At 41.0% G+C, this 24,412-nt stretch overlaps 1 protein-coding gene across 1 annotated transcript in view; it reads right to left on the reverse strand.

The window, feature by feature from the left end:
• The window catches only part of slc45a2 (solute carrier family 45 member 2), a 34,171-nt gene extending 22,243 nt beyond the window's left edge, over positions 1–11,928 (reverse strand). Inside the window, exons 1-4 of the mRNA XM_052034138.1 lie at positions 11,526–11,928; positions 11,019–11,195; positions 5,618–5,964; positions 4,916–5,059 (exon numbers count right to left, since the gene is read on the reverse strand). Of these exons, the coding sequence (XP_051890098.1) occupies positions 4,916–5,059; positions 5,618–5,964; positions 11,019–11,195; positions 11,526–11,928 (1,071 nt within the window). The remainder of the gene's footprint in view (positions 1–4,915; positions 5,060–5,617; positions 5,965–11,018; positions 11,196–11,525) is intronic.
• Between the last annotated feature and the right edge of the window lie 12,484 nt (positions 11,929–24,412).

Below are 24,412 nucleotides of genomic sequence, written 5' to 3' on the forward strand. Positions count from 1 at the left end.
CACCTTCTCCAACCAAAATACACATTCTCTTTAAGGGCTGCCTATCCAGCTAATAATATAAAAAAAGATACCAAATGTTTTTTCAGATATATAAAGGATTAAAGAGAGGCAAGAGTGGACATCGGACCGCTGGAAAATGACACTGGAGAAGCAGTAACGGGAAACAAAGAAATGGCAGACAAACTGAATAAGTATTTCGCATCAGTCTTCACTATGGAAGACACCAGCAACATGCCAGAAATTCGAGAGAGTCAGGGGGCAGGAGTGAGTGTAGTCACTATTACTAAGCAGAAGGTAGTTAGGAAGCTGAAAGGTCTGAAGGTGGACAAGTCACCTGGACCAGATGGACTATACTCCATGGTTCTGCAAGAGGTAGCTGAAGAGATTGTGGAGGCATTAGTAGTGATCCTTCAAGAATTATGAGAGTCAGGAATGGTTCTAGAGGACAGGAAAATTGCAAATGTCACTTCACTCTTTAACAAGGGAGGGAGGCAAAAGGCAGGAAATTATCGGCCAGTTAGCCTGACTTCAGTGGTTGGTAAGATGTTTATTATCCATTATTAAGGATGAGGCTTCGGGGTACTTGGAAACACATGATAAAATAGGCTGAAGTAAGCATGGCTTCCTTAAGGGGAGATCTTGTCTGACAAATCCGTTGGAATTCTTTGAGGAAGTAACAGGCAGGATAGACAAAGGAGAGTCAGTGGATGTTGTGTACTTGAATTTTCAGAGGCCTTTGACAAGGTGCCGCACATGAAGCTGCAAAAGAAGATAGGAGCCCATGGTGTTGCAGGAAAGGTATTAGTATGGATAGAAGGTTGGCTGATTGGCAGAAGGCAAAGAGTGGGAATAAAGTGGGCCTTTTCTGGTTGGCTGCCGGTGACTACTGGTGTTCCGCAGGGGTCGGGGTTGGGTCTGCTACTTTTCACGTTATATGTTAATGATCTGGATGACAAAGATAGGTGGAGGGGCAGGTAGTATTGAGGAGGCAGGGAGTCTGCAGAAGGACTTGGACAGGTTGGAAGAATGGGCAAAGAAGTGGCAGATGGATACAGCATAGGGAAGCATATGGTCATGCACTTTGGTAGAAGGAATAAAGGCATAGACTATTTTCTAAATGGGGAGCAATTTCAGAAATTGGAGGTGCAATGGGACTTGGGAGTCCTAGTGCAGGATTCCCTAAAGGTTAGCTTTCAAGTTGAGTCAGTAGTGACGAAAGCAAATGCAATGTTAGCATTCATTTCCAGAGGACTGGAATATTAAAGCAAGAATGTAATACTGAGGCTTTATAAGGCGTTGGTCAGACCACATTTGGAGTATTGTGAGCAGTTTTAGCCCCATATCTAAGGGTGTGCTGGTATTGGAGAGGGTCCAAGGGAGGTTTATGAGAATGATCCCAGTAATGAAAGGGTTAATGTATGAGGAGCGTTTGTGCTGGTATTGGAGAGGGTCCAAGGGAGGTTTATGAGAATGATCCCAGTAATGAAAGGGTTAATATATGAGGAGCGTTTGATGTCTTTGGGTCTGTACTCATTGGAGTTTAGAAGTATGAGGGGGGATCTCATTGAAACCTACCGAATATTGAAAAGCCTGGATAGAGTGGACGTGGAGAGGATGTTTCCAGTAGTGGGAGAGTCCAGGACCATAGGGCACAGCCTCAGAATAGAAGGTCATCCTTTTAGAACAAGAGATGAGGAGGAAGTTCTTTACCCAGAGGGTAGTGAATCTGTGGAATTCATTGCCAAAGCCGCCTGTGGAGGCCAAGTCATTGGGTATATTTAAAGCAGGTTGATAGGTTCTTGATTAGTAAGGGTACCAAAGGTTATGGGGAGAAGGTAGGAGAATGGGGTTGAGAGGGAAAAAAAAATCAGCCATGATCGAATGGTGGAGCAGACCCGATGGGCTGAATGACCTAATTCTGCTCCTTTGTATTATGGTCTTAGCTGGTGCAAGCCACATACAATAATGGCCCATGGCTGGAGCCTCCATACAATGTACAGTGCAGTTTCTAACATCCAGCCAGCAATACAATTGAAGTGAACAGACGGCACAGACTTGAATAGATGCAGGTGAAATGCACTTCATAATCCCTGAGCCTATTTATAAATTTGGTTGCATTTAGCTCCAACAGGATTATTTGGCCAATCATACCTGCTTTATTTCTTCCTAATAGACCTATAATTTTCTGATCTTCACGCATAATTCCAGTTTGGTTTTAAGTAACTACTACTTCCATCATTCCTTCAAACCTAGTCGACATGGTGTTATGAAAGGTAAATCATGTTTGACAAATTTGCTCAGATTCTTTGAGGCTATGACAAGGAAAGTTGATAGAGGGGAACCTGGAGATGTAGTGTATGTAGATTTCCAAAACGCATTTGACAAGTGCTATGTAGGAAGCTTGTGCATATTATTGGAGGAAGTGTGTTAGCATCGATTGAAAACTGATTGTCACATTGAAAATAAAGAATTGGAATAAATAGGTCCTTTTCAGGTGTAACTAGTGGAGTACCCCAGGGATCAATTCTTGGCCCTCAATTGTTTACTATTTGCATTAATGACCTGGAAGAGGGAATGAAATGTAAGGTTACCAAGTCTGCCCATGATAGGAAAATAAGTGGAAGGCATGTTGTGATGAGGACATTGTGATTCTCCAATGGGATATAGATAAATTGAATGACTGGTGAAAACCTGGCAAGTGGAGTTTAATGCAAGGAAGTGTAGGGTCATCACTTTGGTAAGAGGAGTCAAAGGCGGACTATTATCTAAATGGAGAGAGATTGCAAATGAGTGAAATTCAGAGGGATCTAGGTTTTCTAGTGCATGAATCACAAAAAGTTAATAAGCAGGTCCACAAAGTAGTTAAGAAAGCAAACGCATGTCAGCATTTATAGTGAAGGGTTTAATGAAAGGGAGTTTTTGTTACAGTTTACACAGATGTAGGTGAAGCCATACCTAGAATACTGTGCACAAGTTTTGGTCTCCTTACCTAAAAAAGGATATGGTACCACTGGAGGCAGTCTGAAGGAGATTATCCAGGCTAATTCCTGGGAAGAGAGGAATGTCCTATCAAGAGAGACTGGACAGTTTGGATCTCTATTCCTTGGAGGTTAGAAGAACAAGCAATGACCTCATTCACACATATAAGATTCTAAAGAGGCATGACAGGATAGATGTTCAGATGCTTTCACTGGTGGGAGAATCACGAGCAATGGATCAAGGCTATGAAATAAGGGGACAGTCATTTAAAACTGAGGTGTATATAAAGTTCTTCTCTCTCTGGAATTCTCTGCCCCCAAGAATGGTGTAGGCCAGATCATTAGATATATCTAAGGTGGAGATAGATAAATATTTGGAAGATTGAGGAATTGAGAGGTATGGGGAACTGCGACAGAAGAGGAGTTGAGGCCAGCATAGATCAGCCATCAGCTGAGTCCTGCTCCTGTTCTTGTTTACTTGCATTCTTGTGTTCAAGATCAAATATGACACCAAAGTTGCAAACAGTCTAGTTCAGTTATTAGCAGTGAGGAATGGACATGGTGGTTGGGGAACAAAGTCTGTGATGGGGACTGAAGATAATAGCTTTGAACTTTCAAATGTTTAGTGGGAAAAAGTTTGCAATCATCAAGTACTGGATGTCACAGAAGCCAAGTGACAGTATAGAGATGATGGATAAGGTCGAATGAGGTGGTGGTGAGATTAAGCTAAATTTTGTCAGAATACATGCTAAGACTGACACTTTATTTTAGGGGAGGTGTTATCAAGGGACAGAATATAGGTGAGAAATAGGAGCCTCTTCAAAGTCTTGAAATCTTTCCCAAAGTATGAAAGACTTAAGTGTACTTTACTCACCAATCTTTGATACTATTCTCTTTTTGCACCTCCTATTGCCTTTCTCATTCTCCTCTGCATGTTTTTTGTTAATTCTGGTTGATTCTCCACTCTCTTACAAACATGGCATTTCAGAAATTTCAAATGAAGGGCATTGGGAATTCGAACAAACCAAAAGCTGAGATTGGAGAGGATACTACCAGAGTGATGGAAATGCCATTGCCTGGAAACTTGTGACTCCTAAATTGTAGCTTAAAACTAAATTCTCTCTCTCTCTCTCTCTCTCTCTATCTATCTATCCCAGTTCCAATGAAAGGTCTTTAATTTGAAATAGTAAGGCTGTTTTTCTTTCCACAGCTGCTACGTGACCCACTGAGTGATTTCAACATATTGTGTTTTGGCTTTAGATTTCCAGAATCTGCAATTTCTTTGATCTATTAAGGAAAAGTTCCTCCTATCTGTTGTTTCTAGAAAAATCACAAATACTTAACAAAATTCAGATTACAACTTTGCTACATGCAGATAATCTCATTGGCTGAGTTGGTAATACTCTCATTTAAATTGAAAATCATGTACTTAAATCTAACTGAATCCACTGATCATTAAATCTAGCCAGTAACCAGAAAAGTACTCAGAGCGAGTACGGTTGTTGGAAATCCTGTATTTTGGGTGAAATATTAATCTATGTCTAGCTTGAGACAAAGATCTCATGGTGTCATTTGAAGGACAGCACTAAGTTCTTCAGTTCTGGTCAACATCTTACCTTAAACCAGTTGGAACAGAAATATTTAAAACAATAGCATCGAAGTCAATGAAATCTTGCTGTTTACAAATAGTCTCCTATAAATTCATTGCTTTTAAAGGCTTGTGGAAAATTCTGGTGATGCCACCACACCAAATAAATACACGTCAATAGATAATTCACTGTAAAAGTTAATGCATACATTACTGTGATTTATGAGGAGTTCACAGAAATCAAAACGGGGGTGTAGCTGTATTAACGTGTCCGATTACAGAAACTTAGGTATCAAAAGAAATAAGACATTCCAAATCAACATTAGCCAATGTTATATTTTATTTTTACCTGTCCCATGAAGTCAGTGAAGAAAAGCATAGTGGAGAGAAATGCTGTCCATCCTATGAGGTGACTAATACACAAGCAACGGTATTGAGAAGGCATATTGAGCAGTGTTTTAATCAAGGACTTTAGAGTCATACGCCCTCGCACCTGAAAAGAACAGCATAAAAATGCAATATCACTGTTCAATTCACTTTCAGAAATCATTTCCAAAATATTACTAACATGCTGTGGAGAGGTTCTACTAAAGCTAATGACATGCAAAAATATTTTGTGGAGATGGAAGCCATCTGTGCAATATAAATAGAAAATGATTTTTTTCTCATCTTCATACAAATACTCTGTTATTGAGCTTATTGTGCCAATGGGTTGAAACAATTGTGGAAAGTCAAAATTTCATCAGTTAAAATTAAATATTCAGAATTTATTTTCCATTATATTTAAAAGGAATTATTGGAATCCTTGCTAACTCCTAAATTAAATGATATAATAATATAAAAATTCCATCCAAGATATATTGCTGCAAATTGAATTGGGCTGATTTGCCTGTGGTTAAGTAATTGATCTTATGAAAACAATGCCAATATAAAAAATATCCTTGCATAAATTTGGAACAAGATTTTACTTGATAAACTACGTTAAAACATAATTTTCTCAGAGGAAGTAACATTGGATTTTAAAGCAAAAGTCACATTGAAGCATAATTACCTTACCATCTTGTGGTTTATTGCAGGTGATAAGTGAACCGTTTTCTAATTTTTTCACCGCTGACAAAGGTTTTAGTGTATCAACACATGGGTCATGAGGATCATCCTTATGACTCTCAATAGTTCCATAGTCAGTGGTATTATTTCCCAGCAAATATGATTCCTGAGCATCTACTTCCCGATCTAAGGGAACTTCTGGTATGCTGCATAGGTGTATTGTTAAAAATGTGATGAAAGTACTTGCTGCAAAAACATAAACAACTTGATATTCAGATCCTAAAACACGTCCCAGAGGAGTGCTCTTCCATTCTATAGCACCCACTAGGTAGCCCATGGCACCTCCAATACCTAAAAGAAAAGGTAAAATTATTGAAATTTGTAGAAATTAAGTATCTCTTTTTCACTTAAGTAGCAGATACTGTGACTATGAGGAAGTTAGCTTGGGAAGTTTGCTAAATCCAACGGTAAATAGTAAGGCAGTAAAGAACGTCGATGAACATAAGGACCTTCGTGTTCAAGTCTACATTTCCCTGAAAGTGGCAGCACAGGTTGATAGGATGGTGAAGAAGGCATATGGTGTGCTTGCCTTTATAGGTTGGGACATAGAATATAAAAGTTGGAGCATTACATTGCAACTTTATAAAACACTGGTTTGACTGCACTTGGAGAATTGTGTGTGGTTCTGGTCGCCACACTATAGGGAGGACATAGTTGTGCTGGAGGCTGCAAAGGAGATTCACAGGTTGTTGCCTGGACTGGAGGACTGTAGTTATGGGGAGAGATTGGATAGGCTGGGTCTGTTTTCCCTGGAGTGACAGAGGTTGAAGGGTGACTTGATAGAGGTGCATAAAATTATGAGTGGCATAGATAGGGTAGATAGTCAGAAGTTTTTTGTCTCATGGCAAGCAAGATAGGATATTTTGAAAGGAATGAAAGCAAGGGAGCATAAGTTTAAGGCAAGAGGAAGGAGTTTTCAAAGGGGGTGGTGGTAGGAGCTGATACAATAGGGTCATTTAAGAGACTATTAGATAGGCACATGGATGAAAGAAAAATAGATGGTTACGGGAGGTGAAGTAGAGAGAAGGATAGTTTGAATGTGGATCAGGTTAATATAGGTCGGCACAACATCGTGGGCCGAAGGTCCATTACTGTGCTGTACTATTCTATGTTTTATGTTCTAAAGTCAAAGTCGAGTTTATTGTCATATGTACATGTACATGTACAGGTGCAATCAAAAAGTTACTTGCAGCAGCATCACAGGCACATAGCATCATATAAGCAGCATTCACAAGAAAAACATAAATTAAACATAAATTATGCACAATTTTTACAAGAAAGAACACAATTAGAACAAAAGAAAAACAATGTCCATTTTAGTGCAAAGTAATCAAAGTGGACATAGTGTTGCTAAATTGTAGTGATTTGCATTGTCCCGATTGGTTCAAGAACTGAATGGTTGAAGGGAAGTAGCTGTTCTTCAACCCAGTGGTGTGGGACTTCAGGCTTCTGTACCTCTTGCCTGATGGTACCTGTAAAAAGATGGCACGGCCCAGAGAGTCGGGATTTTTGATGATGGATACCAGCCCGTGAAGCAACAAGAGAAGATAACTTCAACAGTACATCTGTAAAAGTTTGTTAGAGTGTTCAATGACAAGCTGAACCTCCTTAACCATCTTAGAAAGTAAAGATGCTGGCACACCTTCCTTGTGATTGCATCTATGTGCTGGGCCCAGGACAGGTCATCCGATATTTTAACGCCCAGGAATTTAAAGCTGCTGACTCTCTCCACTGCCAGTGATTTGAGGGGTAAGTTTTTTTTTTACACAGAGAGTTGTTGATATTTGGAACTTGCTGCCAGAGGAGATGATGGAGTCAGATACAATCACTATGTTTAAGGGACATTTAGACAAGGTAAGGCATAGAAGGATATGGATTTAGTGTGGAGAAATGGGATTAGTATAGGTGGACAAAAAGGACAAGCATTAACGTAATGGGCCGAAGGGCCCTTTTCTTTTTGTACAGCTCTTTGACTCCATGATGTGATGTGCATGAATTAATAGATGAAGAAGATATATGGATTTTGAGCTATATGTAGTTAACCCAACTGTTGGGCTTATCAGTTCTTCAAAGCAATTGGATACTCAGCACTGTTGTTTGAATAAAAAGAATTAAAATTATTGATAAGTATAGTTTTCAAAACAGCAGACCCCCTATCAACTCACAGACTCTATTTAATTCCAAGCATTTGAATGGCGCATGCACCAACCAATGTATGCATTATCTCAAAAAACATGACTGGATATAAGATAAATTTTGCAAAAGAAGGAAGAAGTCAGATATTTCCCTGCCCTTTGAAAGCAATTATACATTAGCCCCAGGATCTGGATGCAACAGAACACGGGGGGTTTGTGATTACCGCCTGTACACTTTCCTGAAAAACACTTGACCAACAGTGGGAAGAAAAACAGGTTCCTCTTTGTGTTACCTAAGGACCAACCAATTGATGCAGTCTTCAGCAGGCATTTCTACAAAGTGGGAGAACAACTTCTGATAGATCTCCAGCTTAATAGGGTGAATTATTAAGTGGGTAAGAGTGGGAGGAAACCTGTATTAAGCATAAGCAACTGCCAAATGGACTCTATCTATGCTGCACATTTTATGTAATTGATATATCCATAGAACAACATAAAAGATAAGATAGACAGATATCTTTATTAGTCACATGTACATTGAAACACACAGTGAATGCATCTTTGCGTAGAATGTGCTGGGGGCAGCCCACAAGTGTCGCCGCACTTCCGGTGCCAACATTGAGTTAGTACAGAGTGCATTGAGGCAGTACAGGTAAAAACAATAACAGTACAGAGTGAAGTGTCACAGCTACAGAGGAAGTGCAGTGCAGGTAGACAATAAAGTGCAAGGTCATAACAAGGTAGATCGTGAGGTCAGAGTCCATCTCATCGTATAAGGAAACCGTTCAATATTCTTATCACAGTGGGGTTGAAGCTGTCCTTAAGTCTGGTGGTTCATGCCCTCAGGCTCCTGTATCTTCTACCTGATGGAAGAGGAGAGAGAATGACCCGGGTGGGTGGGGTCTTTGATTATGCTGGCTGCTTCACCAAGGCAACGAGAGGTAAAGACAGGGACCAAGGAGGGGAGGCTGGTGTCCGTAATGCGCTGGGCTGTGTCCACAACTCTCTGCAGTTTCTTGTGGTCCTGGGCAGACCAGTTGCCGTACCAAGCCGTGATGCATCTAGATAGGATGCTTTCTGTTGTGCATCGATGAAACTGAAATAAAAGGTTTATAGCTCTGGGGTGGAGATTTTATTTATGAGTCTGATTAAGACTGCGGGATCTTCTGGCCACTCACAGTCCTTCCATGGGGTAGTGAAGAGATGGTTAAAATGAAGTGAGTTGAGTTAAGGTAGAGAAGAAGAGAGGAGTAAATACAGGTGTCGTTGGGTGTTTCAAAGAAAGGGGAATGAGAAAGGTGCTGGAGAATAATAAATAAATACTAAGAAATTTAAAGGGGCAAGGATTTTAAAACAGCGAGCAGATTGTGAAGAAATAACGTTTGAAGGCGAGAAATGAAGGCAGTCATGGCACTCTGTACTAACTCAATGTAATTGCACTGTGTAATGAATTGACCTGTACGATCAGTTTTTAAGACAAGCTTTTCACTGTACCTCGGTACAAGTGACAATAATAAACCAATACCAATACTGTTCTTGCAACACTTGCCTTTTCCCATCACACCACATCATATTAATTCTCCACTGAAAAGAAAATTAACAGATACAGAAGAAAAACAGTAGATGGTAGGAATGAACAGAAGTAACAGAAAAACAGCAGGAAGACAACAGAATCATAGAATCGTATAGCATGGAAACAGGCCATTTGGCCCAACTCATCTGGCACCTTTCCATGTTAACCCCATCACCCAGCACTTTGTCCGTAGCCTTCTATGCCTTAGCAAATTAAGTGTTCATCTAGACACTCTTTGAATGCCATCAGTGATCGAGCTTCAACTAGGCAATTTGAAAACTAATGAGTATACTTATAAATTTACTGAATTTACCGTTCAAGTTTTGACTACAAAGGCTTGTTTCCTGTTTTCAACATTTCCTGTTTACACGTTTACAGTTTTCCTTTCAGAGTTAAGGAGGCCAAAGGGGGCACTCCTGCTGAAATTCTTCCTCAATGTGTCACAATGTGTTACCTATTATCAATACGTTGAAAGTTTTCCATATATGAGTATGTTTTTCAACTTTGCAAATAATAAGCTCTTATGCGTGCATTTATAATAAAAATTGCCCTGAGTATTTGTCACATTTATCACCAGTTAGAATTTGGCTATACAGGACTTTTCTGGTCTTCAGGGATTGCTGAGGACTTGATTGAAACATATAAGATCCTGAGGGGTCTTGACAGAGTGGATGTGGAAAGGATGTTTCTACTTGTGGATGAACCTGGAACTGTGAGTCACTCTTTAAAAATAAGGGGTCATCCATTTAAGACAGTGATCTTTCTCCCCGTCAGAGGGTTGTAAGTCTTTGGAATTCTCTTTCTCAAAAGCTGGTGGGAATAGAGTCTTTGAATATTTTTGAAGCTGAGGTGGATAGAATGTTGATAAGCAAGGGGCTGAAAGGTTACTATGGGTAGATAGGAATGCAGAGCTGAGACAATAATTGGATTAGTCACGGTCTTATTACATGGTGGTGCAGACCTTCTCCTAATTTAAATGTATGTTCATATGTTAATCTCCTGGATTTGCCAAGAGAGAAATGATTTGATTTTGTTTTAATTCTGAAAAAAATTGTTTTATTAGTTATAGTTTGAGGGGAAAATGTTTGTCTGACTGACAATCAAAAATCATCCAAATAGATAAAGAAGAATGAATTTATTTCCAACTGTGGAAAAGTTGATAGGAAGCATTAGTTTGGTGTCTAATGGTGGGAATGGGAGAATGAAAAAAATGGAGGTGGATAATCAATAATTAAATAAATGGATCCAAGCCAAGTTAAAAACCACTCCTTTCTCTAATTGTCAAGAAATGCATCCTATCAGATTTATTAACCCTATCCAATCCTCTGCCTAGTGAAGGAACTGCTTCTCCATTGGCATCACAGCATCTCATTGCAGATATGGGCATAGGTACCAGAATGGTTGTAGTTTAATTCTAGTTCCAAATTATTTCTGTTAACCCAACCATGCCATTATCGTAAAAATCCATTGACGCTGATTTCAGGAATATAAATGGAATGCATTATGCTTGAAAGTGAACATCTGAGTTTTCTTTTGCCTCTGGTTGCAAGATCACGAGTTGAGTTCTGCTGAAGTCAAGGAGAAACTCGTGATAATTACACAGGGCCAACTGAGAGGATTAAATCAAATGGACTCACCAGTGAACAGTGCATGGAATTGTAAGCCCCTCTCTTTGTCCTGATGGGAACAGACATCAAACAGGTAAGCTTTGATGGGGCTGTCGATGAAGTCTGCAGAGAAGTCAAAGATGACCACGCCGAAAACAGTAATGATGATACCCCAAATTTTTCTTTGTCTCCTGTTTTTTATGACAGCTAAAATGACATTTCAATCAGTTCATTAATCTCAGTGTTCTTCACCGATTTGCATTTTACACTATTTTAACAAATCTAAATTTGCAGTGTAACAATGCTTAAGACTATTACTTCTGCACCTTATTTATTATACAGTAGGTTAAAAGGCCAATACCGTTAAACTTTTCATCCATCAAAACAACAAGATTCCAGACTACAAAAATACGAAGATTATCGTGAAATAATTAAATATTATGTGAGAATGATCGAGTCAAAACTGCAGTCCGGAGACTGTTTGCCTCGTTCAAATTCGCATTAATAAATTTTAAAAAAAGTTTCATTGCTACTCGCCTGTTACCAAGGCTTCTCCGTTAAGAAATAGGGTCATTCCTACCACTAGCAGGATTCCTATGGCCAAGATGTAAGGTCTTCTCCTGCCCCATCTGCACCGGCAGTAGTCGCTGGCTGAACCGACGATGGGTTGGAGGATAAAGCCCAGAATGGGACTGATGAGCCACACGAAGCTGTAAAGGCTGCTGGGCAGTCCGACACTTAACAGCACTGGGGTCACGAAAGCCGCTTCAGCAGCGTAGCAGAACTCCCTTCCAAACATCGCCGCGCTGTGCATGAGGAGCCTCACGGCAGATCTCCTTGGTGGCTCCGCGGGGTCGTGTAAATCCGCTTTCGACTGGCTGCATGTCCGCACCTGGGACGGAAATAATTGGGCTAACTCGTCCCGGGACGCCGCTGTCATGGTTCCTCTTTCCGTTCCCCGAGTCCTCCCGCGTTGACAGCAGAAATATTTATGAGTTTGGTACCCACTAATGACGCAGATCTTCCCAGAAATCTGAAGCGGTGAGGAGGAGGGGTTGGAGGTGGGGATGGGATGGGGGGGTGAGTCCAGGGAAATATTTTCTGACTTATCATGTGTATAAAACATTTGTGTAGGTATAAAACTCTTGTACTCAGAATCAGGTTTATTATCACTGACATATGTTTTGAAATTTGTTGTTTTGTGGCTGCAAAGACATAAAAATTACTATAAGTTACAAAAATAAATAAATAGTGCAAAAGAGGAATAAGGAGGTGGTGTTCATGGGTTCATGGACCATTCAGAAATCTGATGGCGGAAGGGAAGAAGTTGTTCCTGAAACTTTGAGTGTGGGTCTTCAGGTTCCTGTACCTCTGGAACCGGAAGCGTGGCGACACTTGCAGCCTGCCCCCAGAACACTATACGCAAAAGGTGCATTTCACTGTGTGTTTCGATGTACACCTGACTAAAAAGATATCTTATCCTCCTCAGCAACTATTTCATGTTTCTTGAATAATTCCCATTTGACTCACTCAATTCTTCTCCAAGCAATTTCTATATGGGGTTTATCATTTATCCTACAATGATTAGTTTATATTACCTAATTCATTTTTGGGATCTGGGCAACATCTATTCACTCACAGCCTTTTTTTCAAATATAGTGAAACTGATTTGTGGCCATTGGTCTGTGAGTTCTTAATAAATAAGATAAGATATCTTTATTAGTTGCATGTACATCGACTCCACAGTGAAATGCATCTTTTGTGTAAAGTGTTCTGGGGACAGCCTGGAAGTGTTGCTACGCTTCCAGCACCAACATAACATGCCCACAACTTCCTAACCCGTATGTCTTTGGAATGTGGGAGGAAACTGGAGCACCCAGAGGAAACCCATGCAGACATGGGGAGAACGTACAAACTTCTTACAGACAGCAGCCAGAATTGAACCTGGGTCGCCGGCACTGTGATAGCATTACGCTAACCGCTACACTACCATGCCTGCCCTATGTTGTTTGTTCCCAATTTTTAAAGTGATTCTGGAATGGCCCTCTTAAAAGGCTGGGGAAAGCAAATCATGTCAGTAATTTTGGAAAGGGATTGGATATTGTGATATGGACATGTGAAGAGATACACCACCTTGTATGACTCTGATATACCCAGACACTGCTCATTACTTGAGACTTCAATCATGCATGGGATGCACGGTGACTTGGCTGTTTGGATAATGAATTGGCTTGCCCATAAAAAATAGAGGGTAGTGGTCAATGGGTCTTATTCTGGCTGGAGGTCCATGTTGTGCAGGGACCCATACTACGACCTCTGATGTTTGTGATATATATAAATGTCTTGGATGAAAACGTGGATGGATGGGTTAGTAAGTTTGCTGATGACACAAAAGTTGGTGAAACTGTGGACAGTGTAGAAGGTTGCCAAAAGATACAACAGGATATACATCAATTGCGGATATGGGTGGAGAAATGGCAGGTGGAGTTTAATCCAGGTAAGTGTGAGACCAAATGCAAGGGAAAAGTACAATTAATGGCAGGATCCTTAACAGTGTTTATGTACAGAGGGGGTTTTGGGGCCAAGTCCATAGCTGTCTCAAGGAGGCCGCACAAGTTGACAGGGTAGTAAAGAAGGCATATGGATGGCATGCTTGCCTTTATTAGTCGAGGCATTGAGTTCAAGAGTCAGGAAGTTATGTTGCAGCTTTATAAAGCACTGGTTAGGCTGCATCTGGAGTATTGCATTCAATTCTGGTCACCCCATAATAGGAAGGTTGTGAAAGCTATGGAGAGGGTTCAGAAGAGGTTTACCAAGATGCTGCTTGGATTAGAGCACATGTGCTATAAGGAGAGTTTGGACAAACTGGGGTTGTTTTCTCTGGAGTGGCAGAAACTGAGGGGAGACCTGATGGAAGTTTATAAAATTATGAGAGGCATAGATAGAGTAGATAGCCAATATCTTTTCCCTAGGGTTGAGATGTCTAATACTAGAGGGCATGCATTTAAGGTGACATGGATAAATTCAAAGGAGATGTGCAGGGCAAGTTTTTTTACACAAAGAGTAGTGGGTGCCTGGAATACGCTGCCAGGGGTGGTGCTGGAGGCAGATATGATAGAGACATTTAGGAGGCTCTTAGATAGGCACACAAATGTGCAGAGAATGGAGGCATATGGACTATGTTCAGGCAGAAGGGGTGAGGTGTCATTAGCTTAATTAGTTCGGCACAACATCATGGGCCAAAGGGCCTGTTCCTGTGCTATACTGTTCTGTGTTCTAATAAAGAATACTCTATCTTAGCCCTGCTTTTCTTTTCCACATTAGCAGGAAGATACAGGAAATGTCACAAATACAAGGTATACCATGAGTTATGGGTTTGCAGGTCTATGGAGAAAGAACAGAGGAAGAGATTGAGAAAAAGAACTGTAGATGCTGAAAAACCTGAAATAAAACCAGAAAATGCCCAAAATACTGGGCAAAGCAGACAGCATCTGTGGAACAAAGAAATTGTTTCAGGTTGAAGACCCTTTGTCAGAACCATAGAACCATACAGCACAAAACAGGCCCTTCGGCCCACCATGTTGTGCCGTCCATCAGACCACCCTCACACTGCCTAACCCCTTCCTCCCGCATATCCATCTATCTCACATTCCTCCATATGCCTATCCAACAAACACTTGAACCTGTCCAATGTATCTGCCTCCACCACCACCCCAGGCAGTGTATTCCATGCACCAGCCACTCTCTGGGTGAAAAACCTCCCCCTGACATCTCCCCTGAACCTCCCACCCATAACCTTAAAGCCATGCCCCCTCATCCTGAGCATTGGTGCCCTGGGAAGGAGATCCTGGCTGTCTACTCTATCTACTCCTCTCAATATTTTATATACCTCTATCATGTCTCCTCTCATCCTCCTCCTTTCCAGTGAATAAAGCCCTAGCACCTTAAGCCTCTCCTCATATTCCATATGCTCTAATCCAGGCAGCATCCTGGTAAATTTCCTCTGCACCCTCTCGAACGCCTCCACATCCTTCCTATAATGCGGTGACCAGAATTGAACACAGTACTCTAAGTGTAGTCTAACTAGAGTTTTGTAAAGCTGCATCATCACTTCGCGGCTCTTAAACTCAATCCCATGATTTATGAAAACTAACATCGCATAGGCCTTCTTAACTGCTCTATCCACCTGTGAGGTAACTTTCAGTGAACTGTGAATATGAACCCCCAGATCCCTCTGCTCCTCTACACTGCCAAGTACCTTGCCATTTACCTTGTACTCTGCCCTGGAGTTTGTCCTTCCAAAGTGTACCACCTCACACTTCTCCGGATTGAACTCCATCTGCCACTTGTCAGCCCAGCTCTGCATCCTATCAATATCCCTCTGTAAGCTCCGACAGCCCTCCACACTATCTACAACACCACCGATCTTAGTGTCATCCGCAAACTTACTAACCCAGCCTTCCACCCCCTCATCTAAGTCATCTATAAATATCACAAAAAGTAGAGGTCCCAGAACCGATCCCTGCGGGACACCACTAGTCACTGCCCTCCAATCCGAGGGCACTCCTTCCACCACAACCCTCTGCTTTCTACAGGCAAGCCAATTCCTAATCCACACAGCCAAGCATCCCTGGATCCCTTGGCCTCTGACCTTCTGAAGAAGCCTACCATGAGGAACCTTATCAAACGCCTTACTAAGGCTGGGGAACTGGGGAAGAGAGAAAACTTAATAGTTGTAAGTTGCACAGAAGGTGGGGGAGGGACAGAAAGGACAAAATAAATATTCCTGATCAGGTGAGATCAAGATTGCTGTGGGGATAAGTTGCAGAGTTCAACCAGTTAACAGGTTTAATGGAGGCAGTTAGAAAATGAATAAAAGCCATGAAATGAGAGTAGTTAGAGAGTGAGAATTAAAACAAAGGAACATATAAGTTGCAAAATACAGGGCTGTGAAACATGCCCAGCAAGTTTTGTCAACCTTGAAGAAGTTCTCCTCACACTCCAACAGGATTTCCTTTTGTCTCTCTGTCATGTTGACACTCAATGGTTTCTGTTTCCTTTGTGTGTATTGAACAAAACTAACTTCCACAGCCACATCTTTTTCATTAGCAAATGCTCCCGTCTCCAACTCATCCCACATGGAATCTAACTGAAATTCCACCCTTCAGAAGTTGGATCCAACCAGGATTTCAGCATTTATTGGGACACTGTTCTCACCATATTTATGCTTAATTGGCACGTGCACATCTGGTGCTACAGTAGACAATTTTTTTCTTTCTTTCTGATGTCAAAGATTGCAAACTTTAACAACCCTTGGATTCCAATACCCCTCTTGACTTTTCTCCAGTTTCACTTTCCCATGACTCCATCTCTTTCCCCAGTTCCATCCCCTGCCATATTTTCATTGTCCCTTCCTGTCTTGCCCTCTTTGATTCTGAACAATCAGTCCTAAGTAGAGGCCTTGGCTTTGTTCACTCACGTCCTCATTTTAATGAATTCTGATCCCTTCTGTCGTCTCCGTCTCTGTAGTCTTCACCCTAGATTGTGGACTTTAACTCATTTCTCCAGAACTTCCAATGCACCTGGACCATTCCTTCAGCCTCTTCCCCTCTCCTGATTTATTTGCCACTAACTGCCAATACGTGATTGCTCTGGAGAAGCCACAGAGGAGATTCACCAGGACGTTGCCTTGAATGGAATGATTCAGTTATGAGGAGGCACCGGATAGCCTGGGTTTGTTTGAGTGGAGAAGAGTGAGGGGGGTAATCCAGATGAGGTATGCAAATTATGAGAGGCATAGATAGGATGGATAGTGAGAAACCTTTCCTCAAAGGAGCGGTATCAATAACCAGATAGATCAAAGTTAGGAAGTTTAGAGGGGATTCATGGTTAAAAAGGGTGGTTAGTATCTGGAATGCACTGCCTGAGGAGAAGGTGGAGGCAGGAACTCTCACAACATTTAAGAGCTATTTAGACAAGCTCTTGAATTGCTAAGTCGTCGCAGGCAATGATCCAAGTGATGGGAAATGGTTATAATGTAGATGGGTACTTGATGGTTGATATGTACTGAATCACTCTAGGACTGTTAAAGAAACTGACATGCATGTGTCCTTTTATCTCTTCCCTCTCCACCACCCAGGAAGCCAGACAATCCTTCCAAGTGAAACAGTGATTCACCTGCACCTCCAATATGGTGTCCTGCTTTTGGTGCTTATGATTTGGTCATTCCGCTACATCAGAAAAAACAAACGCAGATTGGGTTTCTGCTTTGTGGAGTCTCTGTGTTCACTTTGTGAGGGCAACTCAAATGAGGCCTGACCCGCTGAGTATTTCCAGCATTTTCTGTTTTATTTTAGGTTTCCTGCATTTGCAGTTTTTTTCATTTTCACGGGACTCCGATCTAGTCTGGCTCATTTAAAAGATAGAAGCCATTGTCAATAGTTCATTCCACGGTCAGTTCTCTTGCCTCTATTACTTCCGCTTGGCATTGATTTTCTAAGTCTAACTGTTTGCAGTTTTCATGGCCCACTTGATTCAGAGCTGAGTTGCTGCCCTCTTATTCCCTTCAATTCCAAACACCTCTACCTCAGGGGATCAAAATCAAAAAACTGCAGATGCTGGAAACCTGAAATAAAAGCAGAAAATGCTAGGACCTCCCAACAAATCAGGCAGCATCGGTAGAAAGAGAATCAGAGTTAATGTTTTGGGTTGTTTGCTCTGACAAATCGTCTTTGATCTGAAATACTAATTCTGTTTCTCTTTCTTTAGATTATCCCTGACCTGCTCAATGTCTTCAGAATTTTCTGTTTTTACCTCAGTGGATCACCCGTCTTTACTCTCACCCCAGCTCAACAATGGTTTAAGCACTCATATATGCCTTTTATTTCAAACCTCCAGGCCTCAGTGTTCCAGCTCATGTTTCACATTGCACCTTCCGTGAACTCCAGATCATCAAGAATTCTTCTGCCAATGTCTCAAGTAGTACCAAACCTATTACTCTGTACTCGGTAACCTACAATGGTTCCTGCTCCAACAACAGTTCATTTTTTTAAAAAATCTTATTTTTGTTTTCAAATCATTCCATGGCCTCAAACCCCATTCTCTGTGTCACATAACCCAACTCTACAATCCTCTGACATTTCAGAACTCTTCCAATTCTGGCCTCTAATCTACCCCTAATTTTAATTGCACCACCCTTGACAGTTCTCCCTCATTCTGAATTCCCTCCTGAAACTTCTCTACTTGCTATCTCTCCTCTCCTTTCAAACTGTTCCTTAAAACCCACTTAGAACTATAGAACCATAGAAAACTACAGCACAGAAAACAGGCCATTCGACCCTTCTAGTCTGTGCTGAAACATTATTCTGCTAGTTCCATTTACCTGCCCCCAGCCCATACCCCTCCAGACCTCTCTCGTCCATGTATCTATCCAATTTACTCTTAAAAGTTAAGAGCGAGCCGGCATTTACCACATCAGATGGCAGCCCGTTCCATACTCCCACCACTCTTTGAGTGAAGAAGTTCCCTCTAATGTTCCCCCAAACCTTTCCCCTTTCACCCTAAAGCCATGTCCTCTCGTACTTATCTCTCCTAATCTAGGTGGAAAGAGCCTACTTGCATTAACTCTGTCTATGCCCCTCATCATTTTGTAAACCTCTATCATATCTCCCCTCATTCTTCTCCGCTCCAAGGAATAAAGTCCTAACATGCTCAATCTTTCCCTGTAACTCAACTCCTGAAGACCCAGCAACATTCTAGTAAATCTCCTCTGCACTCTTTCAATCTTACTGACATCCTTCCTGTAGTTCGGCGACCAGAACTGCACACAATTTTCCAAATTTGGTCTCACCAATGACTTATACAACCTCACCAAAACATTCCAACTCCTCTACTCAATACTTTGATTTATAAATGCCAGGATGCCAAAAGCCTTTTTTACAACCCTGTCTATCTGTGACTCTACTTTCAGGGAATTATGTATCTGACAAGTTATTTATCTGTTTGACAAGTTTTTGGTTATCTGTTCTTAGGTTGTTTTATCATGTTTACAGAAAAAAAGATACACATTGTACTATAGAAAAGATCAGGTAAGATGTTATGTTGAATAATACGATGTGACAAATACAAATTGTCATATTCCCTGATTGTGACCAGCAATGCAAGAAATGTGTCATATTAACATAATGTATAACTCACAGAACACTGAATATATTCGTGAACAACGGAATAATACTACACATGATTCTGTTCTATTTCTTATGTTACTACTGGAAGGGGGATGGAAGGATGGGGATGGGGATTAAGATTAAGATTTTGCACTTTAGTGTGCGAAATGCACCAGAAGATAACTACTCACCCAAAATATTACTATAGGAGGAAATTATAGTGACTTTGCAGAAAACCAGAGAGGAATCTAACACAAATTGGGGCAATAGCAGTTGGGGTTGATGAACAGGAAGCAGTTGTACCCATAGACAGTACAGACTCACAGCATGATAATTTTGGAGACTGTTAAATCATGAGATGCATGTAGAGCATATATTTAAGACTGGAGGGTGGTGTGATCATGTTGAACTAAATGCATTTTGACCTGCATACTGCTGCTCAGCATGTGACGATACCAGCCACATTTATAGTAGCGACTTCAATTACTCTTCATAATCTCGGCTGCCTCACCAGAGCTCTGCCAAGAGAATGCCACATTATAAAGAGATATTTCCTGGAATTTTGAACTGTAGAAGGAGGTGATTTTGAACTAGCTGCCTGTTGTACAGCCTCCCTTATTTTCCTTGAATAACAAGCAGCTGCAGAATGGGTGACGAATTCATTTTTACCCATTATATATTCCTGCAGTTGTCAATAAGTCTCACCCAATTCCCTTTATAAGAAATGTGCCACCATTACAAAGATATAGCTAAATTTCTCTGGACATCCAAGGCAAAAAATCTCCTTCAGTTGAAATAAATATAAAATGAGCAATCAGTTGAGTAAATAGTTGATAAAGTTCCTGCTGACCTGCTGAGAGGAGAGAAGGCAGGAGAGAGTTCAGTGCTGAGATAGTGTGAGTTCATTCTGTAGGCTAAATAGAAAAATGCAAACATAGTTTATGAACCTAGCATTACACAGAATTAGGGAACATTGAAGTGGAAACCTTAATAGAGCTATACATTTTTCCTTGGAGTGTAGGAGATTGAGAGGTGAGTTTATAGAGGTGTATAAAATCATGTGGGGCATAGATAGGATGAATGCACTCAGTGTTTTTCCCAGCGTTCGGGAATCAAGAACTAGAGAGCATAGGATGAGGTGAGAGGGGAAAGATTTAATGGGAACTGAGGGGCAACTTCTTCACACAGAGGGTGGTACAATATTTTGAATGCACAAGAGAGGATCTGGAACAGATACTTGCCAGTAAAGTGACATCTGACAAGTGGGAGTCTTTTAAAAGAGAGTTAGCAAGATTTCTGGAACAGTATGTTCAGAGTGGACAAAAAAGATGATAACATTAGGGAATCTTGGATGAGGAGGTTATTAAAGGTTTGATCAGGAACAAAAAAAAGAAAGCATGTGACAGGTATAGGCAACAACAATCAAGTGAGTCCCTTGAAAAATATGGATGGTGCAGAAAAATACTTAAAATGAAAATTTGCCAGGTCCTCTCCTCTTGTGCTATTGAAAACAGCCTTTTTCCAGTTTAGGACCTTTGTGGACCTATTGGTAAATTGGTAAACTGTTAAATTGGTTGGTGAATTGGTTATTGGTGAAGATTGAGAGAGAAACAAAATGTAGTCCAGGTAGTGTTACGGCTTTTCAAGTTGCTTCAAGAACTTGATGGCAGTGGGAAAGTAGCTGTCGTTGAACCTTGAGGTGTGGGTCTTCAGGCTGCTGTACTTCTGTGGAGTATACTTCTGTCCAGCTTTTACTGACTCATCTGAATAGTAAGCACTGTGACCCATGACTCTCAATGAAGGCCTTCATTATGCTTCTCACTGGATGGAGATCCTTTGTTAATAGTTTTAATTTTTACTTAAGGTTCCTATTACTGCTTTGTTGCTTCACCAAATTCCTTGATTCATTCGCAGAAGGCTATTTTTAGTTTCTAGTTGTATAACGAATACAAATCTCTGTCAAACCATTGGCTAATTCTTCCCAGGAAGGTTTCACATTCAACTGCCTGGTTTTCTTCTTAGCCCAAGCTTCATTTCTCCCCTCAAATTGGTATTGCTATTGGCACTGGTTTATTATTGTCATGTGTACGAGATATAGTGAAAAAGCTTTTGTTTGCATGCCATCCAGGCAGATCATGCCATACATAAGTCCATCCCATCTGGGCAGATCATACCATAATTGAAAGTAACAGGTTGTAGCCGTGTTTCTGTCAGTCTATCACCACTTGGTTTTCAGTCACTGTATTGGCTGTCTGGACTGAGCTGCCACAAAATACTGCAGCCTCTTTCATTGTAGTGATTTCTCTCCATATGATTCTCAGTTCCCTTGGTATATCACTAATTTCCTTCTCCGCCTGTGAACTCCCAATGTTCTTCCCTCTGGAAAATCAAAACAAATCTGCAAATGCTGGGAATCTGAAAAATGAGCAAGAAATACTGCAGCCAGTTAACAGGTATGGCAACATCTATAGAAGGGGAAACAGAGTTGATATACTGTATCTGGCTGACCTGAGTATTTTCAGCATTTTCTGTTTTTGTTGCCTATTTACTATCTCTTTATTGTTGTCAGGTAGATGCACTGTAGCCAAAGAGCTTCCATTTTCTACAACTATGGCAGTTAAGCTGCAGTCTATATCGCCTCCTTGACAGTGTCCACTAGCAGTGTAGTGGTTAGCGTAATGCTATTACAGTGCCAGCGACCCGGGTTCAATTCTGGCCACTGTCTGTAAGGATTTTGTTCATTCTCCTCATGTCTGCGTGGGTTTCCTCTGGGTGCTTCGGTTTCCTCCCGCATTCCAAAGACGTACGGGTTAGGAAATTGTGGGCATGCTATGTTGGCGCCGGAAGCGTGGCAACAATTGCGGGCTGCCCCCAGAACATTCTGTGCAAAAGATGCATTTCACTGTGTGTTTCGATATACATGTAACTAATAAAGATATCTTATCTGGAGAGTTCTTGAAGTGTCACAAGCCCACGTATCCAGTGGTCTGCTCGGGGTAGGGGGGCAGTGTACCTGAAGTTGGCTTCAGTACCTCCTCCCTCTGCTGATAGACCATGACAGTATTAGCTGACTGGACCCATCTGACTCCAGCAGAGGCCCAGAGGTTGGGTAGAAAAATGGCAAATGGAATGAAAGGTGTAATGTACTCGGGGATGTGCAACAAGGAAAAAGAATACATGATGAAAGGGAGATACTGAGTACTGTGAAGAAACAAAGGGACCTTGGAGTGTATATCCATTGATCCTTAAAGACAGCAAAACAGGTCAACAATATGTTTAATAGTTTAGGCATAGAATATAAGAGCAAGGAGATTATACTAGAATTGAATCCAATGCTAGTTTGACCATAGTTTGAGTATGGTACATAGTTCTGGTCAATACATTACAGAAAGGATAAGATTGCACTGAGGAAGATACAAAGATATTACTGGAGTTGAGAAAAAAACTATGAGGGAGGACAGTGTAAGCTGGGTTGGTTATATCTGGAACAGAGGAGACAAAATGGAGACTAATTTGAAGTGTATAAATTAGGAAGGTCCCAGGTGGAACAAATAGGAAGAAAATATTTCCCTCAGCAGAGTGGTTGAAAAAAAACAAGGGCATAAGCTTAAAGGAATTGTTAGAAAGACCAGGGGAGACGAGGAAAACCTTTCTTATCCAGTGGGTGCGTAGGGGTTTGGAACTCACGATCTGAAAGGAAGGAAAAGACAGACAACCTCATTGCATTTGAGAAGTACTTGGGTATGCATTGAAGAGCCATGACCTTCAGGATTACAGACCCAGTGCTGGAAGGAGTGATTAGAATTGACCATCATGGATCCGATGGGCTGAATGGTCTCCTGCATTGTAAGTTATCAATGATTTTATGATTTCTAGCTGTGCCTTTGTTACCTCCAAATTTGACTTTCCAGTGTATTCCTTCTTTATTTTATCATTGTAATCATGAAGTAATCTATCACCCCTCCAAGCATGTCCACCTGCCCCCGAGTCCTGTACACCAATCACCCGCTGACCCACGTTGGCTGCCACTTAGGTGATTCAGGACTGCTATGATTTAAATACTCACCCACCATGTGAGATCTCTGCAACATCCTTTGGCCCTAAAACCCCACAAGTTATCTGTAGTCCTCTGGTTCAAGCCTCGAATACACCTGACTTTAATTACTCCAAGTATTGGCAGCCAGCTGCTACCAAGAATCCAAGTTCCCTAAATCATGATGATTTGTGATTTTCTGTATTCCATTACAACATTCCTCTTTGACCAAGGATTTAATCATCTGCCTTCCAAGCTCCTTTCGTGGCTAAGACTTGAGTTTTGTTTGATATTGCTTGTGAAATTGCTGTGCATTACAGTTCTGAAGTAGAGGTGGGCTTCTCAAACCTTGGTCTAACTCTTGATGCCTTTAACCGATATTCTTTTGGTTTTAGATTTTGTCATGCTCTATCCCTCTTACACCTGGTGGTATTTAAACATGGGTATTTAAACACGAGTTAAAAATGTCCCAAAATACCTCAGACCTGAAACAGTGAGTTGGTGTCTCATTTGCATAGCAGTGTCTCTGTTAATGTCAGGGTTTTATTATAAATCTGTTGAATCAATTTGTGGAAGAGATTTGACTGTCCACCTGACCCAAGTTGGATGCCAATATGCAGCATTCATGGATTTCAATACAATTGCCTTTGTGCTGTGCTTCTATTTAGGATAAAGGACACTGATCAACCAGTTGGCCTTTTTCTGCCTAGCATTTTTTAATGTTGTATAACTTCCACAAAACTCAATAAAAAATGTTATCAGGCAGTGTAAAAGCAGTTGCTTAACCGGGTGACTATACTGTAAATATTCAGATCAAAGTGCTTGCGTGATGCACTTCAGCCAGGATGTTAAACTGTACAAAAACCATAACAGATGATTAGTCAAGTATAGAGATCACAAGTAAATTCTTCATATTTATTACCATGCACATTATTGTCTAATGAAGTGGATTTGGGGAGAAAGCTTCTAAAAGGTTAGGTTGTGGAAGAACTGATTACCATCTTTTGTCACAGTCACATCACCAAAGGCAAGTCAGAGTGATGTGGTATAAACAGACAAATATGAATGACGAATGTTGCACATTTTTGTGATAACTGGGGGAAATGGACTACTATACCCAAAAAAAGCATCCACTCACAATTTTATTTTTCTATAATAATTGAGAATTATATCTCCATATACGAGCCATGAAATCTCTGAATGTTTTGATTGTACTTGCAAGAGAA

Source organism: Pristis pectinata, chromosome 2, assembly GCF_009764475.1.
Source record: "Pristis pectinata isolate sPriPec2 chromosome 2, sPriPec2.1.pri, whole genome shotgun sequence".
Classification (NCBI taxonomy): Eukaryota; Metazoa; Chordata; class Chondrichthyes; order Rhinopristiformes; family Pristidae; genus Pristis; species Pristis pectinata.